General features: G+C 37.5%; 1 protein-coding gene across 3 annotated transcripts in view; it reads left to right on the top strand.

The window, feature by feature from the left end:
- LOC127637105 (serine/threonine-protein kinase DCLK1-like) overlaps nt 1-22,694 on the top strand; it is a 65,478-nt gene that overhangs the window by 3,369 nt on the left and 39,415 nt on the right. For all 3 annotated transcript variants that reach the window (XM_052118012.1, XM_052118013.1, XM_052118015.1), the window contains exon 3: nt 19,655-19,754. In XM_052118012.1, coding sequence (XP_051973972.1) covers nt 19,655-19,754 — 100 coding nt within the window. The remainder of the gene's footprint in view (nt 1-19,654; nt 19,755-22,694) is intronic.

Here is a 22,694-nt window from a genome sequence, read left to right on the forward strand (position 1 = left end):
TAACACTCAACTTGGAAGGTGGTCAAAACCAGAAATGCTCACGGAGGGGTGAAACATCAACCAGACTTGATAAAGAACTGAGACAACTGAACTATATATACACAGAGAACATTGATGGAGAGGAATGGGAAACAGGTGTGTGTGGTTAGAAGTCCGGAGAGGTGCTTCTGGGTAATGTAGATCGGTGAGAGACTGGGGAGAGCAGGACAGCCTCGCCCGAATACATGAAAACAGAATTGTAAAAAACATCTCTGTACTGCCACAGATTTGTCTGTACACAGAACGCTGGGTTCAGATCAGTAGGACTTTGGCTTTGGGTTTGTTTTTATGAAAAAAATATACAGCCCTTCCTACCTTGTTTTGCCCACGCTCGCTCACTGACACAGATACGCTCAAATGATGAAGGGCCATTCACACTGAACATATATTTGTGTGTGTATGCTCTATTTTTCCATTGTTTTTCTATTTAAACACACACTGGACGAACGTCCTTGAATGCTGTACCACGTCTCGCTGTTTCTTCAGTGTTTCACGCATGACCGGCACATTTTTAGACATTGTGTCAAGTTAAAAAATGTCATGGTCTCAAAAACGCATGTCGAGACACCTGCGTTCTGTTTCATTCGTTGCGCTGTATCTAGACTGTTTTCAGTGCAGGTGTCACAAAGATTTAACGTTCTGAATAAGTTCAGGCTGCAAAGAAGTGACTGTTACAATTTTCACAGTATTCCAGATTATTCTGCACCAAGCAAAGTTTCAGCGCTTGATAAACGACAATGTTTTTTTTCTTTCTGTTTTTGTTATGCTCTATTGTGTTGAGGGGCCACCATGGCTTGTATGTTTACTATTACAAAACTCTATTGTATACAACAAATCCTCAAAGAAATAATAATACAAATACTGTATCATATTATAATGACAATCTGGACAACAAAAAAACATTTTTGGTTTATAATATTAATATATACTGCAACAACTGAATTTCTAAATGTTTCTGGGTTTTGCACTCCCTGTTCACACACACACACACACACACACACACACACACACACACACACACACACACACACACACACACACACACACACACACACACACACACACACAGTAGTGTTTCCATGTTTTATGGGGACTTTCCATAGACATAATGGTTTTTATACTGTACAAAATTTATATTCTATCCCCTAAACCTAAACCTAACCCTACCCCTAAACCTAACCTCACAGAAAACTTTCTGCATGTTTACATTTTCAAAAACATAATTTAGTATGATTTATAAGCTGTTTTCCTCATGGGGATCGAGAAAATGTCCCCACAAGGTCAAAAATGTCGGGTTTTACTATCCTTATGGGGACATTTGGTCCCCACAAAGTGATAAATACACGCTCACACACACACACACACGCACACACACACACAAAAGTGTTTTGTAAACATATACGCAGGTAAATATAGCTTTTTGTTCACTACATTGTGAAAAAACTGGAAAACATGCATTAATTATCTTTAACTAGATGTTTTATTTCATTAAACATTTTTAATGTACTTGGCTACCACGGCTGATAGGAAGAATCTTGCAAATTATTTTTAAATGGGGCCCGTTGGTTGGTCGGTTGCTTGGAGCCTCAGAAATCGTAAACCCACCCCTGGGTAAAAGATACAAATAAGGAGAAGCAATTTGGATGAAATCCATTAAACAATAATTAGTTGGCACACCAAGTTATTATCTCTCAGATCTACTTCACAGCACAGAGAGGATCTATCAAGAAAGACTGAACAGTGGCCCTGCCTTTCTCTCTTTGAAAAGCCTCCTAATTCACCTTGAATGAGGAAAACTCTTGAGCATGTAGGCATTGTTGTATCATTATGCGTTGTCAGACATTTTACATTATTGTAGATGCCAGTGTTTGTAAGCACTTGTAAATATGCAGGAATGTATAGGAATAGAATGAGATAGTTGTTTAAATATGATTAAGCTTAGATAGCTCTTAAAACATTCTCTCTGTGGCATTTAAAGGAATTAAAATGTACAATAACCATCAGATTTACACAACACAATTTACATATCTAATATATACATCATTATGCACAACACAATATATAAATAATAATGTACAATGTACAGTATACAATACACATAATATAGAATACACAGAATACAATACAAATAGTATATATAAAATATACATTAGGTTGTATTGTGCTGTTTTGACATTCAGGGTGTCGGTTGATAGTCAGTTGCCAGTGTGTTGTTAAGAGAGAATATAATTCATGACAGTCTAAAGTAAGATTAATAAAGTGTAGTGCTGATGGATATTGATCTTGAGAGATCAAGAATTCAAAAGTCTGATTGCTTGGGGGAAGAAGCTGTCATGAAGTCGGCTGGTGCGGGTCCATACCGCCTGCCTGATGGTAGCAGTGAGAGTGGCTGGTGTGTCTGATGATCCTCCGAGCTTTTTCACACACCGCCTGGTATAGATGTCCTGGAGGGAGGGAAGCTCACCTCCGATGATGTGTCTGGCAGATTGCACCAGCCTATGCAGGGCTTTGAGTTTGAGGGCGGTGCTGTTGCCTTACAGCAGTAAAGCAGTGATGCAGCTAGTCAGGATGTTCTCTACAGTGCTGGTGTAGAACCATGTGACGATGTGGTGGTATATTCAAAACTTCCTCAGTTGTCTCAGGAAGATGAGGCACTGGTGAGCCTTCTTCAAAACGGCCTCAGTGTGGACGGACCATGTGAGTTCCTCTGTGATGTGGAGACCAAGGAACTTGAAGCTGCTGACTCTCTCCACCGGTGCTCCATTGATGGTGATTGGACTGTGTTCTCTGTCTTACCTCCTGAAGTCCACTACAAGCTCCTTGGTCTGACTGACGTTGAGGGAGATGTTGTGCTCCTGACACCGGGGTGTCCGAGTGTGCACCTCCCCTCTGTAGGCTGTTTCATCATTGTCAGTGATTAGACCTACCACCGTCATATCCTCAGCAAATGTAATGATGGCATTGGACCTGTGTGTTTCCACACAATCATGTGTGTACAGGGAATACAGGAGTGGGCTGAGAACACAGCCCTGTGGATCTCCAGTGTTGAGGGTCAGTGATGAGGAGATTGTTGCTGCCCATTCTAACCACCTGGCTTCTGCTTGACAGGAAGTCCAGGATCCAGCTGCACAGTGAGCTGTTTAAGCCCAGAGCGCAGAGTTTCACATCAAGCTTGGAGGGCACTATTTGGTGAATGCTGAGCTGTAGTCTACAAACAGTATTCTCACATATGTATTCCTTTTTCCAGGTGGGAGAGAGAGCAGTGTGTAGTGTAGATGCAATGACATCATCAGTGGAGCGGTTGTTGCAGGATGCAAACTGCAGTGAGTCCAGTGAGGCAGGAAGAACAGAGCAGATGTAATCTCTGATTAGTTTCTCAAAGCATTTGCTAATGATGGAGGTCAGAGCAACAGGACACCAGTCATTTAAGCAAGTGATTTTGGATTGCTTTGGTACAGGCATATATAAAGATGATTATAGTGTGATAAAATCTCTGTTCAACATGATTTTTAGGTAATAAAATTGCTTACTTGGATAACAAGGTTTACCACTGTTATGTCATCATGACAACAAAGTTGTAATATTGAATATAACTTCACACAGATAAGGTAAGTACAGGATTTTATCAAACTGAAATAATGTTAAAATATATAATGTTTACACTGGTGGCCAAAAGTTTGGAATAATGTACAGATTTTGCTTTTATGGAAAGAAATTGGTACTTTTATTCACCAAAGTGGCATACATCGCAATGTATATTGTATAGTTAGGACATTAATAACGTGAAAAATTACTTTTACAATTTGAAAAAATATTCAGAACTTGAACTACCTCAAAGAGTTCTCATCAAAAAATCCTCCATGTGCAGTAATGACAGTTTTTCAGATCCTTGGCATTCTAGCTGTCAGTTTGTCCAGATACTCAGGTGAGATTTCGCCCCACACTTCCTGTAACACTTGCCATAGATGTGTCTGTCTTGTCGGGCACTTCTCATGCACCTTACAGTCTAGTTGATCCCACAAAAGCTCAATGGGGTGAAGATCCATAACACTCTTTTCCATTTATCTGTTGTCCAATGTCTGTGTTTCTTTGCCCACTTTAACCTTTTCTTTTAGTATTTTCTGTTCCAAAAGTGGCTTTTTCTTCGCAATTCTTCCCATAAGGCCTGCACCCCTAAGTCTTCTTTTTACTGTTGTACATGAAACTGGTGTTGAGCAGGTAGAATTCAATGAAGCTGTCTAGCTGAGGACATGTGAGGTGTTTATTTCTCAAACTAGAGACTGTGATGTACTTATCCTCTTGTTTAGTTGTACATCTGGCCTTCCACATCTCTTTCTGTCCTCGTTAGAGCCAGTTGTCCTTTGTCTTTGAAGACTGTAGTATACACCTTTGTAGGAAATCTTCAGTTTTTTTGCAAATTCAAGCATTGAATAGCCTTCATTCCTCAAATCAATGATTGATTGACATGTTTCTAGAGAAAGCTGTTTCATCTTTGCCATTTTTGACCGAATATTGACCTTAAGACACAGCAGTCTATTGCATATGTGGCAAATAAAAAACAAACACAAAGATAATGTTAAGCTTAATTTAATGAACCAAATAGCTTTCAGCAGTGTTTGATATTATGGCAAGTGATATTCTAGTACCAAATTAGCAATTTAGCAGTTACTCAAGGATAAGGTGTTGGGAGTTGTGGCTGTGGGAAATTGGCAAAATCTGAACATTATTCCAAACTTTTGCCTGCCAGTGTATGTCTTGTGGCTATCCTTTTGAAAAAGTGTGTATTTGAATGTTTCTGGACTGGCCCCATTCACGTCTATTGTAAGTAACTTACTGTTACTGCATTATTTTTTTATACACGAGGGACAAGTCTAAAAAATTTTTTTTTTATTGTAATCAACATTATGCCACAAATGCTACCTATTGAGCTAAACTTGTATTGAACCTGGAACATTCCTGTCATGTATATCTGATATCATACAGTTTCACAGCCCTGTTCACAATCCAGATGAAGTAAGAGCATTATGGGCAGTGCTAATTTTAGAATAGGGATCGATTGGGCCTGAGTTTGATGTACAAGCTTGGCCAGACACTCTGTCCCACCCTGTGATTCTGTGCTGATTATATAATTATGAACAAAAGCAACAAAAAGCAGGAATGAGAGACAGAGAGAATGTAAATGGAGATAATGAAGGCTCCTTTTTAGTTATTTAGAGGAAAAGCTAATTATCACTTAAGGAAAATGGAAAGTGGATGAATTCAGGTGCATAATTAACAAAGAAATAAACATGAAACTTCCTCTTTATTGTCCAGTTTCTGCATGTAAGATCAAGCAGGTTCTTTTGAATACAGAATTCAGGCATGGAAGCGGCTTGTGCCAACATTTTTGTGGCATTGCTTGCATTGATGTCTTATAAAAGTAAATATGACTGCAGGTGGTTGATGACATTTCTTGTAAAGGCAATTGTTACTAAAGTTTGATGTAATTGAGCCATGAAAACCTATAGTTTAATTCATAACAACTTCTTATCTTGTTATATCTTCAGTATAATAGGCTCATCCCTTAGGTTTTTTATGGTGCCACTATTTTACAGCCTTTATACAGTGGGTCCATGTTGTTTACAAAACTAAGATTGCAGAAAAGATCCTAAGAAACTTGAGGAAATCCATGTACATTTAAAATCCTCCTGTTAAGCTGTTTAACCCGTGTGTGAGGTGGGAGCATTGTTGCCAGTATGTAATTACTCAATAGACCAATAGTTTTAGAGCAATATGATTAATGCTTTGTAAACTTCAGATTTTTCTGTGGTGTTAATGTTATGTTAAAAGGATAAAAAATAAATGCAGACAGGGAAAAATATCATGACATCTATATAGCCTGTAACAGGCCCTGCTGTTTGCAACATGATCACACGGGTAGTCAGAATGTTGCTTCCGAATGTTTTAGTATCTTTACATCATGCCAAATTACTGCCAAGCGTCATCTACCATCAGACAATTCTGCATCAGTTCAAGTGTGTTTACCTTCTCTTGGGGTGTGACCAGAAGCACTTTGTGTCAGCAGCATTGTAGAACTGGGTTCTTGTCCCACATTGAAACCAGGATGTAGTCCCGTTTGCATAATTAGTGACGAGCGTGATTCGGAGGTTCCATTTTCCCTCTTGGATTACATTTTTACTCCACTGACTGTTAGGTTTAGGGTTGGGGTTTAGCTGTAGAGTTACTAAAATATGCATTCATCTTCACTGTATTAAATCCTTTACAGCTAAAAACAACTGTCTTTACAAGTCGCTTTTGGCACTCTTCTGTGAGCAATTCACTCAGAAACTGGAGCTCATGCCTGCCCATATTTTCAAAAAAAATTCCGCTTCGGCCAGTGGGGGCAGGGCTTTGAATTTCGGTGAGCACAGACAGAGTTTTGCTCAAGATACAGTAAATCAACCTACAGTCTCTGAATTTACTATGAGATTAGTTTGCTTTCTTATATGATACTATAGAGCCAACACATACCTTTACTTCTGACGTACACATATTAGTGTATAATTTCTGCAGCATCCGTCATGATTGTAAAAATAGATGCCAGAAAGACTTTGAGATGCATATAGCCTACGTTTCTATGTGTAAATGAAATGTGAATGAATCCAAACAGCTCTTGATTTGGGTTTTTGGGTCTTTGCGTGGATCTCAGAGTCTCCTGGCACTTTTATGATAACCTGTATAATGAGGTCAGATACAGTAGATCAAGGCCTTATTCCATCTTCTCACATATTGCAAGACGTTTCTCTGGAGTATTAATGTTGAATGAATGTGAAGCACCTATTGTGTGAGATTTCTGTGGCATGTGGTTGATTGTGGACATTATTACATATATTAGGTATCATGAACTAACAATGAATAGTATATATATTTTACAGTATTTATTATGTTGGTTTATCTTAATCTTTAAATATACAATTGTTCACTGTTTGTTCATGTCAGTTCATAATGGATTAAATAATATAAACATTCACAAATTTTACTTTAAAAATATATTTGAATATGCTGCAATTAATGTTATCTGAGATTAATAAGTGCTGAGAAAGTATTATCCATTTTTTATTTGTTCACTTATGTAGTTAACTAATGTTAACATATATAACCAAGATTAATAACTACAGAAAAACTATTGTTCATTGTTAGTTCATGTTTACAAATGTACTTAACTAAAGTTAATAAATACAACCTTAATGTAAAAGATTACCGTTTGCAAAAACAAAAAACAAAAGGGGGTTTGTCCAGTTTTGAATACAAAATTTTAATTTAAATTCTTTCATCCTTTCCTCACCCTCATGTCATCCCAGATGTGTATGACTTTCTTTCTTTTACTGAACACAAACACAGATTTATACAAAGATACAAAGATAGGTGCATACAATGGAAGTGAATGGGTACTTTATAATGCAAATAAATTCAGCATAAAAGTAACCTTTATGACTCCAGTGGTTAAATCCATGTCTTTAGAATTGATATTATAGGTGTGGGTGAGAAACAGATCAATTAAGTTCCAAGATAAATCTTCCCTGCCCAGTAGGTGGTGATATGCACGAAGAATGTAAATCACCAAAAACAACAAAAGAAAAATGTAAAAGTGAAAGTGCAGATTGATATTAAAAAAGAACTGAAACATTGGTCTGTTTCTCACCTACACCTAACATATCTCTTCTGAAGACATGGATTTAACCATTGGAGTCATATGGACTACTTTAATCCTGCTTTTATGTCCTTCACTTGAATAGTAAGAACCAACAGAGCTGAAATGTTCTTCTAAAAATCTTCCTCTGTGTTCAGCAGAAAAAATAAATTCACACATCTGGGATGGTATGAGGGTAAGTAAATGATGAAAGAATATTCATTTTTGGGTGAAATATCCTTTTAAGGAAATGTTGCAAGCCGGATTTGAACTAATCTCACCCACATGAGCACTACAGTTCAATGTATCAGAGCATGTGCTCTAATGCTAAGTCATGGATCCAAGTAACTTATTTTTGTATCATTTTTGTATTGATTGATAATTTTTTTTAGTTGTCTGTGCTTCACATTTACACAGTTCTGAGTTACATAAGTTTTCTGTCCTACATCTGGTTCCCCTCAGATGGCCACTGGCGCGTATCCTGTCCTTGTGTTCTCTAGAAATGTCTGGTAATACTAAGTGCAGGCTCAGATTTGTGCTTGTGATGCACTGCTGCTGGTGAACACTTCTGAAAGATGGGAGCAGAAAGAGCATGCAGCTGAAATTAATAATGAACGTGTCAGAACAAATCTTAAACCATTTTAACCAATTCTGCCTTGCACTGACTTTCTAAATGTTCTTGGCTTGGAGCTTTCTAAGTCTTGTCAGGGTTCCTACTCTTTTTGACAATGGACAGATGAATTTCCATGACTTTTACATGATAACTTCAGTCATTTGTGATATTTAAAAATAATTCAGAGCTATCAATAATGATCATTTTGTGAAATGATTTGAGTAATAATTTGAGAGATAGATCGACACAAAAGAATGATTCGCTCATAAATAGGTTGCAAGCAAGATTTACGCTGAACAAAAGCAAAATCAGAAGAAAATATTTTAAAGCAGAGAACACCTTGAAAAATGTATATTCAGTATAGAAATGTCTTTGACCTTTCCGTGACTTTTCATATTTTATTTATTTCAGTGGCTTGTCCAGGCCTGGTAAATAAAATTTTAATATTTCCAGGTTTTCCATGATTTTGGGAACCCTGTCTCTTTTTCTCGCTACATCATACTGAGCAGTTCACACTCCAGATGAACACATTTTAAAAGCACTTCAGGTTGATTCACATAGCATAATACTCTGAACTATTGTAATTGTGCTGTTTCATTCTGAAAAGGACAGTACACTGGACATTAGCTAATTTTAACCATTCCTGTTGCCCCCTTATGATCTCTTCTTCCAAAGAAACTGATCAACCCCTCCTTTCAACAGTTTCTATGACGAGGTGATCCAGTTGCTTAGTAACGGGCTGAGCCTTTGTGATGTCATTGTGGGCAGCAGTGTGTATCGGAGTGTGTCAGAGAGTTCTGTCTGATGGAGAGGTAGACGTACGATAAGTGGCTTAGGCAACGGACATGGCTCTCTTGTACTTATCTGTTAAGCCTCTATTTACACACACATACATGCAGAGAAAGCTTAAAGGCCTATAGCTACACAAACAAACACACAAAGGTCTAAGAGTACACACACACACACACACACACACACATAATAATCAGGCAGACGTGTCCTGCATACTGCAACTGATTCTTTAATGACCTTTGGCATATGTTACAGGCTGGGACAGAGACATAGCAGGCGTGTAATCAGTGATCAGTCATGTGTGCAGTCTTCCTGGAGTTTGTCATATGGACATAACTGATTTTACGCCCCATTGCATGCACACACCCTGCTTAATTAGCCATGTCATTCAGTCTCTAACGGCCTTCCATTGTCTGGAGGATGATTTACCAGGGTCATTGCTAGACCATCCGCTCAGTATCATCCGGGGCTTAACCCACAGGCCATATTATAATTTAAAAATGAAAAGAATCCTTCCTACCATGACTTACAAAATGACCACCCTACATGTCAAATAATAATTGTATTAAGTGCAACACTGGCACCTGTTCAGAACTTTATATTAACCAATGTAAGGCGCACAATAAACGGATGAAACACGTTTTAATTTAAATTGCGGAGGATCAAAGTGAGAATTACCTCTTGTCGGCTCATTGTTCATTGTGCAGAAATTAACGCTAACATTAAAATCAAATTCATTTACCATTTAAATTTGCAATTGTCATTTAATATAATATTTTGAGAAGTAAAAATAACGAGAAGAAAGTCAAAGCATTATGAGATTCAAGTCATAATATTTTAAGAATAAATCGAAAGGAAAGTATCATCAAAGTGATGTAGTGGGCAACAGCAATGTGGAGCATCTGGGCCTTTACATAGAACATCACTAACCAGGGAGATAACTTGGCTATACAATCGAGCTGAATTTGTGGGAAGTTTTTGCGAGCTCTCCGGTCATGAATGAGGTGTGCATTAGCACAGGAGTTTTCAACATGTGGGCGCCTGTCAAGGGAGGCACGAGATATATGCTCACACTCAAGTGAAGCGAAAAATAATTGGAACTGCTGAGAATTCTATAAGTCCATATCAAGATATGGTATGTGGTAACATCCCTCAGTTACAGTATTGTTTAGAGAGGAAACCCAATAACAACGCCATGCGGGACTGCTCAAAATGGTCTTGTTCTTTCTCCTGAATAAATTACATTTCCTACATAACCGCTGCAGTGTCCAGATACTAATAACTCTGTGCTGATGCGCCAAAAGTCCAAGGATTTTATTATTGCAAAATCCTATCCTAAAGTATGATTTAACTACATCCTCCACATCCATCTCTTGCATTAATGAAGCTGCTGGCTTGGCATCCGTTCTATCATTGTGATAACGATAACATTTTACTTTATTTTAATAATTTTGACTTTATTCTCATACAAAATTGAATATCATAATGCTATGACTTTACTCTCAATATATTATGACTTTAAACTCATAATGCTACAACTGTATTCTCGTAATCATAATTTAAAAGAAATGTTTTTATTTAATGTACCAATATAATGCCATCGTGGGATCACCCAGTAAAGTTAAAAACATCGACATTTTTTATAAACGCATCTCGAAACACCTGTGTTGGGATTGATGACTATTATTAAACATGACTTCAGGACTTTTTAACTATTTAAAAATGAAGGCACCCCAAAGAGGCTATTTAAATGCAGCAGTTTAACTCCACGCACATGACATGGAAATGTGAACCAGCACGTATATACAGGCAGTCACATTTGTTTGACTTTAATGTGAGATTTTAAGGCCTATGTATTGTGTTATTTAGGCTTATAGCTCACTGTGCTGGTATTTTGAGTTGGGATTGAGAAAATTCCATTGCAAAAAACATTTTTTATTCCCGCGTACTGACTCCCGACTAAAACGAATAACTGAACAAGTTGACTGGCACATGCATTCAAATCTACTTGGTGTGTGGATAGTTAAATCAAATGAAGATTAGAAATTAGGTTTATAGATTATATATTTAGAAATAATGCTTGCATAATAAAACCTCAGTGCTTCTGATTCGGAAAAGCTGCACCCCCGTGAGAGAAAATAGAAAGCATTCGTAACGTGAGCACGAACAGCAGGTATAAGTCAAAGTGCAAACTGTCAATTAATGCAAGTTGGGCTCACTGATCGGAATTAATTTACATTTGAAACCAGAACTGAAGCCAACATTCGGGGCTGTTGACAAAAGATCCGGGGCTTCAGATCAGCCAGGGTCTAGCTACGCTGCTGCCATTAACCCCCTTTACTCCTCTCGCCTGTCCTGTCTCCCTTCAACAGGAAGGCCAGATATATTGCCTTTTACATATGGTCTCTTTTCCCCAGTTATTGTAGTCTGCATTATTTCTTAATTTGAAATTTGAAATGTGAAAAATCCTAGTGAGTCAAATCCATATTCAAATCTAAATCTGGACTAACAAACCAATCATTCGAAAACTGAAACAGGTTTTGTAGTTTATTATGGGGTTTCAGTCATATTCTTCATCTTATTTAGTACAAATAAAGGTATATTATGCATTTTGCATACTTTTTGTTTTTACAATGCTTTTTCTCAGTATGTGCATTCGCTGGGAATCGAACCTATGAAATTGTCATTGGAGCTACAGGAATGTTTATATTTCAGCTCATCTAACCTGGTGCAGTGTATCAGACAGCAGGTATCTGGAGATCTGATTTGAATCAGTCTGCTGCTTTTGCTGAGTCACTCCTACCAGGTGTGTGTATGTATGTGTGTATGAGTGTCTTTTTTTATGTGAACAGATGGGTGTTTGGGCATCAAGGCATTGCTTGTGTGTCTATTCGGCAAATGAGCCCTCCGTGCAATCATTTTATTGTGTGTCTGCTGCCAAAATTTCACACATTGAAAGCCAAGAAAAAAAGGGACATTTATAGCTGTCTTGTTAACTCAACCACCCCTCCTTTGCTTGTATACAGAAGGCTGCTGTTTTGTTTTGATTTGTTTTAATTTGTTTCGATTTGTTTATGTCATGTCATGACAAGTTATGTTTTGATTCGGTGTGTTTAGGTTTGTTTTTGTTTTCAATTAGTTTCGTTTGCTTTTTCTTTCTTTCTTTTCTTTTTTTCCGATTTCTTTTTATTCTTGTTTTGTTTTGTTTCGGTTTGTTTTAGATTTTGTTTAAATTTGTTTCCATCCCTTTTTTATTTATTTATCTTTTTTTGTTGCTTGTTTGTTTGTTTGTTAAGGTTTAGTTTTTTCCAGTTTGGTTTGTTTCGGTTTATTTTCGCTTTCGCTTTATTTCCTTTGTCTTTTCTTTCTTTTCTGTGAGTTTTGTATTATAATTTTTGTTTCAGTTTGTTTTAGATTTCGTTTTGCTTTGTTTCCTTTTTTTTTCATTTTGGTTTAGTTTTTCCGTTTTGGCTTGTTTTGTTTTATTATGTTTTGGCTTGTTTTATTTTGGTTTTGTTCCGCTTTGTTTCCTTTAGATTTTCTTTTCTTTTCATTTTTCTTTTTATTGGTGTTGCAAATTGCATATGTGTAGCACCTTTAACTGTTTTTAGATAACTTCGAGAATTATCTCCATTTGAAACACACACAGTTCATTCATTCATCATCACACCCTTATCTTTCAAAGCATGCTGTAATAATAACATCCACACAGAACTTTCTAATGAGAACAGTGTCTACTGAGACCATTATAAAAGAGAGTGAGCAAAAGAGGGAGAACAATCTAATTATCTGAAGCTACTTCTTCTTATATGTTCTTTTTCTCCAAGGATGTGATTTTATCATTAGCCGCAGTTCTGTAATAATATAATTAATCTTAAACTCTTCCCTTTTCTGGCATAGAATCTGTCTTATGTAATTGAGAGCTTATGTAACCACTCTTGTAGTCTGGTCGGCATTTAGCAGGCCTGATTTAGGAGATCAAGATGGCAGCTAATTCATCTGAAGAAGCTCCACATTACAGCAGACACTGACACTATTAGTGTGCTGTTCCCTTGACTCTTGGTGCTCTTAAAGGGATAGTTCACCCTAAACGGAAAAGTCATTTTTCATTTAATATACTCAGAGCTTTCTGTCATTCAAAACTAGTATGATTTTCTGTCTTTCAAGGAAAAAGGGATACGTTTTGCAGAATGTTGACCTTTATTTACCAGGTACTGTCAAAAAATAAAAATACAAATAAAATCTTAAGAAGTAAAAAGGCATCACAGTTCAGTGTTTCAACTCAACCCAATGAAAAACAAGATGAAGACAGCAGTTATTTTGAACACATCGTGCGGAGGCTTGTCGAACACTCAGGCGGAGGTAGGCATTAATTCAATCTGTTGTATGATGGGGTTCATCTGCTAACAGACCAATCTGTCTTGATGAGACATAAACCTCCCACGATCACAATGCTGTCATACTGCTACATTTTCTTAAGCCTTATTTTCTTCACTCCTTCTACACACATTTACATACACTCACCCACACAAACACACCCATGTGGGTGTAGGATGGTTGGATATGAGCTTGTGCCTTTGTATGGTTTGGTGTTCTACATCTTTGCCCCTACAGACTCCCTACTGCTTTAAACACACACACACACACACACACACACACACACACACACACACACACACACACACACACACACACACACACACACACACACACACACACGCACAAACACACACACACAAACACACGTTGGTGCGGCTATCCTTATGAGGACTCTTCATAGACATAATGATTTTTATACTCTACGGACTATAGATTCTATCCCCTACCCCTAACCCCCACAAAAATACTTTCTGAATTTTTAATTTTCAAAAAAACATTGTTTAGTATGATTTTTATGCTATTTGAATTATGGGGACACTAGAAATGTCCTCATAACCCACATTTATAGCATAATACCCTTGTAATGATCAATTTGTAACTTGAAAAATCATTCTTGTTAACCACCCAAACCCGCCCACACACATAGTGGACCATAGTGTTCCTAATAAAGTGCTCAGTGAGTGTAACTGCATCATTCCTTTGCATCCCCTTTTAAAAAAAAACTCTCTGAACTTACATGGATTTTAAACCCTCAGACAGTGTCTACATGATAATACTGTCAGTCAGCTTGTCCTGCAGGTGAATTGCAATAGTTTGTAAAAGTGTCACTATTGTTTTCTTGAGCAAATCAACAACACACTCATCATCGCTGCAGCAGCTTCTAGAGAGCTGCTCATTATTTTAGTGATCATCATGCTAGAAAACTTGCTTGCTTGTCTTTCGTTATGTGATTCCATGGTATGTTTTTTATTAAACTAAATTATGATAAAATAGCTATACACCATCCACATGGAACAAATCTTGGACAAATAAGAAACAAAAAGTAGGAAAAGCTAATAAATCTGAATTCTTTTCTAAATGAAACTAGGCCTATTTGTTTATGGAAAATTATTTCATGTCTCACATCAGATTTCATATTTAGAGTTAGAGAGAGTCTTGCACTTTTGGTTTACATGGGGAAACCAAAGTGTATCTCTTTCTCAAAGGAAAACATTTGGTGAAATATGTTTTATAAATGCTTACTTGGTTGTTTTGCCCAAGGAGTGTTTTTTTGTTTGTTGTCAAAGCACTGCTCTTACGAGCACTGCTGATGATTGAAGTGGCACGCTGTAATGTGCATGCGTGAGACAATTTGGGGTGGAGTTTCAAAGGGAAATTCTAAATAAACAAATGCTCATTGCTGTTGAATTATTTTTCATGTTAAATATTGAATGTCTAATACATATAGACATTATTCTGAATATATATAGAATATTATACTGTGTTTAATATAGACTATTTTGATCATGGTGGATGGAGTTCCAGTGGGGTGGCCAGTTTTTCTTTAGGGGGAGAACAGCTCCCCCTGCCCCTCCCCCTTCTCATTGGTGGAGAAAAAAATAGGTCTGTAGTAGTGCTAAACTATCAGCACCATGGACAGTGCCACTGCATCAGTGTCAGCCACTCCATCTGTCTGTCTGTCAATCTGTTTATAGTGCTATATGTCTTATCTCCTTACACATTTACATATAACCTTCTCTTTTTAAAAATGAAAAGTGTGTTACGATACACCTATACATAATACACACCTATATATAATTTGTCCTCCACGTGCCACCAAAATAGCGACGACCCACCGTGGCATGGACTCTAAAAGACCCCTGAAAGTGTCCTGTGGTATCTGGCACCAAGACATTACCAGCAGATCCTTCAAGTCCTGTAGGTTGTGATGTGGAGCTGCTGTGGATCAAACTTGTTGGTCCAGCACATCCCACAGATACTCAATCGGATTGAGATCTGGGAAATTTGGAGGCCAGGGCAACACTTTGAACTCTTCATCGTGTTCCTCAAACTATTCCCGAACAATGTGAGCAGTGTCGCAGGGCGCATTAACCTGCTGAAAAAGGCCACTGCCATCAGGCAATACAATTGCCATGAAGGGGTGTACCTGTTTGCAACGATGCTTAGGTAAGTGGCACGTTTCAAATTGACATCCAGATGAATGGCCAGACCCAGGGTTTCCCAGCAGAAATTTACCCAGAGCATCACACTCCCTCCACTGGCTTGTCGTCTTCCCACAGTGCATGCTGGTGCCATCCCTTCCCCAGGTAAACTGCACACATACACGGCCGACCACGTGATGTAAAAGAAAACGGGACTCATCGGACCAGGCATCCTTTTTCCACTGCTCCAAAGTTCAGTTCCGATGCTTGTGTGCCCATTGTTGGCACTTTCGAAGGTGGATGGGGTTCATAATGGGCACTCTGACTCATCTTCGGCGGCGCAGACCAAACGCAGCAGGGTGTGATGCACTGTGTATGTGACACATTCCTCCTGTAACCATCAATAAAACTGACTGAGACTTGTGCCACAGTAGACCTTCTGTCGGTTTGGACCAGATGGGATAGCCTTTGTTGCCCTCACACATCGATGAGATTGGGCGCCCAACACCCTGTCGCCGCTTTGTGGTTTGTCCCTCTTCGGACCACTGTTAGTATAGGTACTCACCACTGCTGACCTTGCCGTTTCAGAGATGATCTGAATCTGACCCAGTCCTCTGGCTATAACAATTTGGCCCTTGTCAAAGTCGCTCAGGTCTTTACTCCTGCCCATTTCTTCTGCATTCAACATGTTGACTATGAAATCTGATGGTTCGCTTACCACCTAATCTACCCAGACCTTGACATGTGGCCTTGTTAGGAGATGATCAACGTTATTCACTTCACCTGTGATGTTTTGGCTCATCAGTGTATACTATATAACCTGAAGCAAGCAAAGAAAACATTCTGTTCTGTTCCTCACATAGATTCACACATTTTGTATTTAGTAGTACTGCTCCTCTGGAAAACATCTCTAAGAGGGACAAAAATAGCATTTGACAGTTATTTTCTTACTTGCTGATTTAGCAGAGCTGTGGGTGAGAACAAGATGAAGCATCTCTACTGCAGCGCAACACTGCCTTGAAGAGATATTGCATTTGTTTTAAAACAGAGACATTTTGTTTGTTTCAATAGAACTGTTAGACTGCGAGGCTTCAAAATCTTAATAAAAAAATGAACAACAAAATGAACACATTAGTATTGTTACCTGCACGTCACCTTCTGTAGGCTTGCTATTTGAAATATGAGAAGTAAATGGAATCGATTCTACTATTCAAGCTATAGGTGCTGTATGAGTCTCATATTCAGTGCCTTATACAGAATTTTATGACCTTTTCTTGTTCCCGTATACATGATTTTCAAAGCTATATTTACATACATACACATGCGAGCATGCTGTGATCATGCGTCACCCTCAACCCACACACACATGTACAGTTTCAGAGTGTACGAGTGTACTATGTGTTTGTGTGAAAGACCAGAAAATGGATATTCAAAAATGTTTGTAAGTGTGAGAAAATGAATGTGTATTTGTATGTGCACTTCCTCTAATAAACATCATAGGAAATCATTACAACTGCACGGAGCAGCAAGAACAACTGCCTTTTTTTACTGTCAAACTTTTCATAACAAACATTTACAATTGTTGGGTGAAAAACATTTCTGCATAATATTGCCCTCGATTTATGTAATGTTTGAAAATACAATAATAATTAAGTTTACCACAGTAATTAAAATAGATTTATGCACAAAAATGTTGCTTGCATGGCACCATTCTAAATGGTCTTATTGCTTGTAAATGCCGCCACCTAGTGGTTAAATAGATCACTGCCGTTAATCATAGTAACCTGCCAGCACTCCATTGGGCAATTTGTGTGAATATGGGAAAATATGTTCTTCACAGGAAATACTGTTTTGAGTGTGAAACCCTCCATTTAATTATAAACTAGTTTTTATGTCTATTGATGATTCTTTAAATTAAAGCGTGTCAGCACAGAAGACAAAATCCATCGGTCATTGTCCTGCATTTTCCGCTAGATGTCGCAATTTTAGCACTCCAAAATGATCGGCAACGTCACAACATCATGAGTCCTCTGAGGCAACAGTGTCGATATAACCTCTAAAACACGTTTTATTTAATCATATGCTCTGAATTAATTATAATATGAGTGATATTTCAAATATTTTTTGATTTTGTACTCCAACACCACCATTTTCCTTAAAGGGATAGTTCACCCAGAAATTAAATTTCTCTCATTATTTACTTAACCTCATGCCACCCCTGATGTGTATGACTTTCTTTCTTCTACAGAACACAAATAAAGATTTTTAGAAGAATATCTCAGCTCTGTAGGTCCTCACAATTCAAACAAATGGTGACCAGAACTTTTAAGTTCCAAAAAAGCACATAACAGCTGCATAAAAGTAATCCATACATTTTTTTCAGACTCTACTGGTTAAATCAATAGATTTAGAAGTGATAGGTGTGGGTGAGAAACAGATTAATTTTTATTGTATTTCTTTTTTTTTTTTTACAATAAATCTCCACTTTCAATTCTGTTTCTCACCCAAAGTGATTGCATCGCTTCAGAAGACATATATTAAACAACTGGAGTCGTATGGATTACTTTTATGCTATTTTATGTGAATTTTGGTCCTTCAAAGCTCTGGCCACCATTCACTTGATTTGTATGGACCTACAGAGCTTCTACGGATACAGATATTCTTCTAAAAATCTTTGTTTGTATTCAGCACAAGAAAGAAAGTCCTACACATCTAAGATGGCATTAGGGTGAGTAAATTATGAGAGAATTTTCATTTTTGGCTTAACTATCCCTTTAATGTTCAGCTTCAATTTCATGTGTTGTCCTTGCCCTCTGATGGTTTCCTGTCATTGACTGAAGGTTTAACTTTATATATTTATGTAAGGGACACAAACAGCACTTCGATATTTAGTAGTGCCATCTCAAACAAAAAAAACGTTATAAGCATTTGATCTTTGTAAACCTCCAGTTTATTGAGCCAGCTCAATTAATTCCTGTGTTCCACTTAGAGAGACAGAGAACGTCTGAACACAGTCGTTGCATAACTGAACTTGTTTTTTAATTTCTTTGCGACATCAAAGCTGCTTTTTCGCTCTGGGAGACAGCTATATCTGTCAGTCTGGGTTTGATGCTTTGTTGCTTCAATTTTCTTTCTCGTTCTCAATTTCTATCACCTCTTCACGTGCATCACCCTCCCTAGTTGTGGAGCTGTTTTTCTTCTACAGATGGATGACATGTATTTTTAAATATTTTTCTGTTTGGTGAGAAACATCAGAAATCATCTCCTTTTTCAGGCCTGACCTCATGCTGGTTTGGACATAACTAGCTCTCAAACAAATCAGTTTATCTTATTTCCTCTCCTCATCTCTTTCTTCATGCTGTAAACTATGCCATGCCATCTAGCTAATACTGTTTTTTCCATAGTAAGATTTTAGATATTAAAACGTGCTAAAAAATCCCTTATTAAAGAAGGACCCAAGGCAAATCTAGAGGCCAGAATGTCACTGAGACCTGGAGAGACATATAACATAGCATTTCGAAATTACACTGCCATTAAACAGAAATCATTTTATGTTCGTTCTCTGAAATGGCCTGCAAGGTCCTGGTGTGAGTTTTTGGCTGCAGTAACTGTGCTGAAGGTTGATTCTATATGCTTTTGTTTACATGTTTTCTCCTTGTAAATTGGTTCTTTTTGCAGCCATCCCCAATATTGGCCCATAGATGCGAGGCGATGATGCTTGACGTATAGATCGATTTTAACTTTTTACTGATTTGAGGCAATCAACAGTTACTGGGGTGGTGGATACTCACCCTAAAAAGGCATTGGAGATGGGTTCGGTTAAACCTTTTAAGCCTTCTGGGTGATGATCATGATTGAGTCTCATTCATTCTAATGGAGAAAAGCTGGATCTCTGAATTCAGCTCTTTGATCATTAGGCTTTCTACTTAAGATGAACCTCAAGGCTATTGTTAATGAGACATTGAGATGCTATAATGGTTATAATGCTGCTAATGACTTTCTCTCTCTCTCCAATCGCAGGTCATGTGCCTTCAAGATTTCTTTGGTGAAGATGACACCTTCATTGCATGTGGCCCAGAGAAGTTCCGCTATCAGGATGACTTCTTGTTGGATGAGAATGGTAAAGGACTCTTTGATAGTTGCCTTCCTGTTTGTTGCTCTTATGTCTTTGGTGAAACAACACTTTTACCTCTCAACCCATTCAGCCCTTCCCTTGCACAGAACTTATCAAGTTCGCATCAGCATAGGAGGTGGTGTCAATGACACTTATCATCCACCCAACAACTTTATCTATTTGTCCAGTCTTGAATAAACAACATCCTGTACCCAGTTAGGTGGTGAGCAACACTTACAGATGAGTCCATTAAAGTGTCATACCACATGTGAAAAGTAATATAAAAGCTTATTCCCCATTACACCCACACCAACTACTGCTCTAATGGGTTCCTTCCCTCTCCTTACTTCTCCTCTCAGATATATAGATGTATAGATGGATGGATGGATGGAGGATGGATGGATAGATAGATAGATGGATAGATGCATACACACATACATATAGTACATACATTCTCTTCTCTCAGATGCATTTATACAGCAAATAAAAAAGTAAGGGGGCGAAGTAAACTCAACATGTAGTAACATGACAACAATAGAGAGAGTTGCCTCTTATTAAAGAGCTTTTCTGAATACTCTTCAGAAAACTGGGACGCCTGCTCTTTACTAAGCTCACATCAGCACAGGGGAGGTGCAATACAGACAACCAGCCTTTGTGTCCCTGCAACGTTAATGAAAAGAAGCCAGACAGTGCCACATAAAGATTCTCACATCCTGACAACAACAAAAAACAGGAAGTGTATGGAAGTAGAGAAGAGGATCCATCCATCCGTCCGTCCGTCCGTCCGTCCGTCCGTCTGTCCTCCTGCCTGTCCATCTGAGAGAGCAGCATCCATCCATCCATCCATCCATCCATCCATCCATTGTGACATTATCTATATACCAAAATCCTGTTACCAAATGAAGCATTATATAAATTGATATCAAATAAATTGATTATTCTATAGTGTTTTTTGTTTTACAAATGACAATAACTAGGTTGAAATTGCTCTGTACAATACAAATTTGATGGTGAATTAAAGTGAGTATAGGCTCATTTGTAGAGATTTAATTATGATGGCTCTAGCTGAGGGACACGTGCAGTTCTAATGAGCAAAACATATGAAGCATGCCGATGGCGACATGGATGGAGCCAAAATGTCAGCCTTTGACGGCAATGATTTCCCTGAAGGAAGCATATTTATTGGGAGCCGAATTACAGCCCTTAACAACACTGGCTGCAATATCCAGTATTAGTTTTTATTTGATCCATAACACTCACTCACAAGTTATGAAATCATTATTTTCAATGGAGATGATTATGTAAGGCTGTAATTGGCCATTTTGAAACTAGCAGGAAATTTAAAAACTAGACTATTGTGAATATTTAAAAAGGTGATTTATTAGTATTGTAGAGTTAAAGGGATAATTCACCCAAAAATGAAAACATTGTCATCATTTATTTACCCTCATGTTATTCCAATCAAACCCGTATGCCTTTTTATCTTCTGTGGAACACAAAAGGAGAAAGTCTGAAGTATGTACTGGTAGCTCTTTACCCTGTAATTGCAATAAATGAGGACTGAAGCTTTCAAGCTTCAAAAAGGACAAAATAAGGCTCCATAAAGTCGGATAAAAGTTGTCAATATGAATCAATATAGCAAGTATTCTGAATCTATTCGAAAGCTTTGTGCAAACAACAGAACAAAAGGTTAGTTTATTATTTAAAATTTCTCCTTTTGTGTTTCACAGAAGAAAGAGTCCTACAGGTTTGGAACACCATGAAGAGAATGAGTAAATGATGACAGAATTTGCATTTTTGGAGAGTGGTTTGCCTTCCTGCCCTTCAAACTCTCCTTAATAGACTGTGGCATTTCCTGTCACACCTGATTTCTCTGACTTATCTGAATGTATCATTTACATATGCTTGTTGCAGCAAAAGAAAAAAATGGAATGCATAAGATATAGAAAATAAACAGAAAGTATGCGAGGAGATGTGTAAAACTCATGCGATGAATCTAATTTAATCCTCAGTCTCTGCTCTATCTTTAGGATTAAGACTTTAAACCAGACTTTTGTCACTTGTAGCACTGCCATCTTTTAGATTACACTTTTTTGGTTAGGATTGTGTAAATCTTCTTCAACAAGCAGTCAGTTTTAAAAGGAGGATTAGTGCTTAAATTTAAGGATTATCTTTGAGTAGAGTTGGAGTCTTGGTAGTATTCCTAAACAGCTCTTTCAGGAGGATTTGTGAAAGCAATCAAACTCATTTGGGGTGTTATGTATTATGAAATTGTTACAAAAGTGAAAAATGTTGATTTCAGCAAATAACATTTAATATACTGTAAAAATGTATTTTTGAAAGCCATTATATGTTTGACCTCAATAATTCATATACATAACTATATACTAAGATATGTATGTATAATCCAATAATTATTTGGACACGTAAAAGGATTATTCACTCAGAAATTAAAATGCTGTCATCAATTATTCACATGTTGATCCAAACTTTTGTCTTCCTGGGAACACAAGGAGATGTAAAAAAAATGCTATTGAAGTGAATGGTGACTGAGACTAACATACTGCTTAACATCTTTTGTGTTCCATGGAATACAGAAAGATATACAAGTTTGGATCAACATGATAAAAATTGCAGAATTTTCATTTTGGGTGAACTATCCCTGTAAAAGAAGATGTAAAAACTTAAAATGTACAAACATGAAAATGTCATTGCACTAGACAAAATATAGCACATAAATGTTGCTAGCAGGGGTGTCACTTTGATTTAAAAAGCAGTGGGAACATTTTGTGATGGGGGGTGGGGGTGTCATGAAGTGGTGAAACTCATGAATTTTAAATAATATTTTACTGTTTCGACACTTAGTCGGCCTTGATGCCCAATTTAAGAGCTCCAACAAATATTTCACATAATTAATTTGAAACTTTTATCCGTACATCTGCTACT

Source organism: Xyrauchen texanus, chromosome 44 (assembly GCF_025860055.1).
Source record: "Xyrauchen texanus isolate HMW12.3.18 chromosome 44, RBS_HiC_50CHRs, whole genome shotgun sequence".
NCBI lineage: Eukaryota > Metazoa > Chordata > Actinopteri > Cypriniformes > Catostomidae > Xyrauchen > Xyrauchen texanus.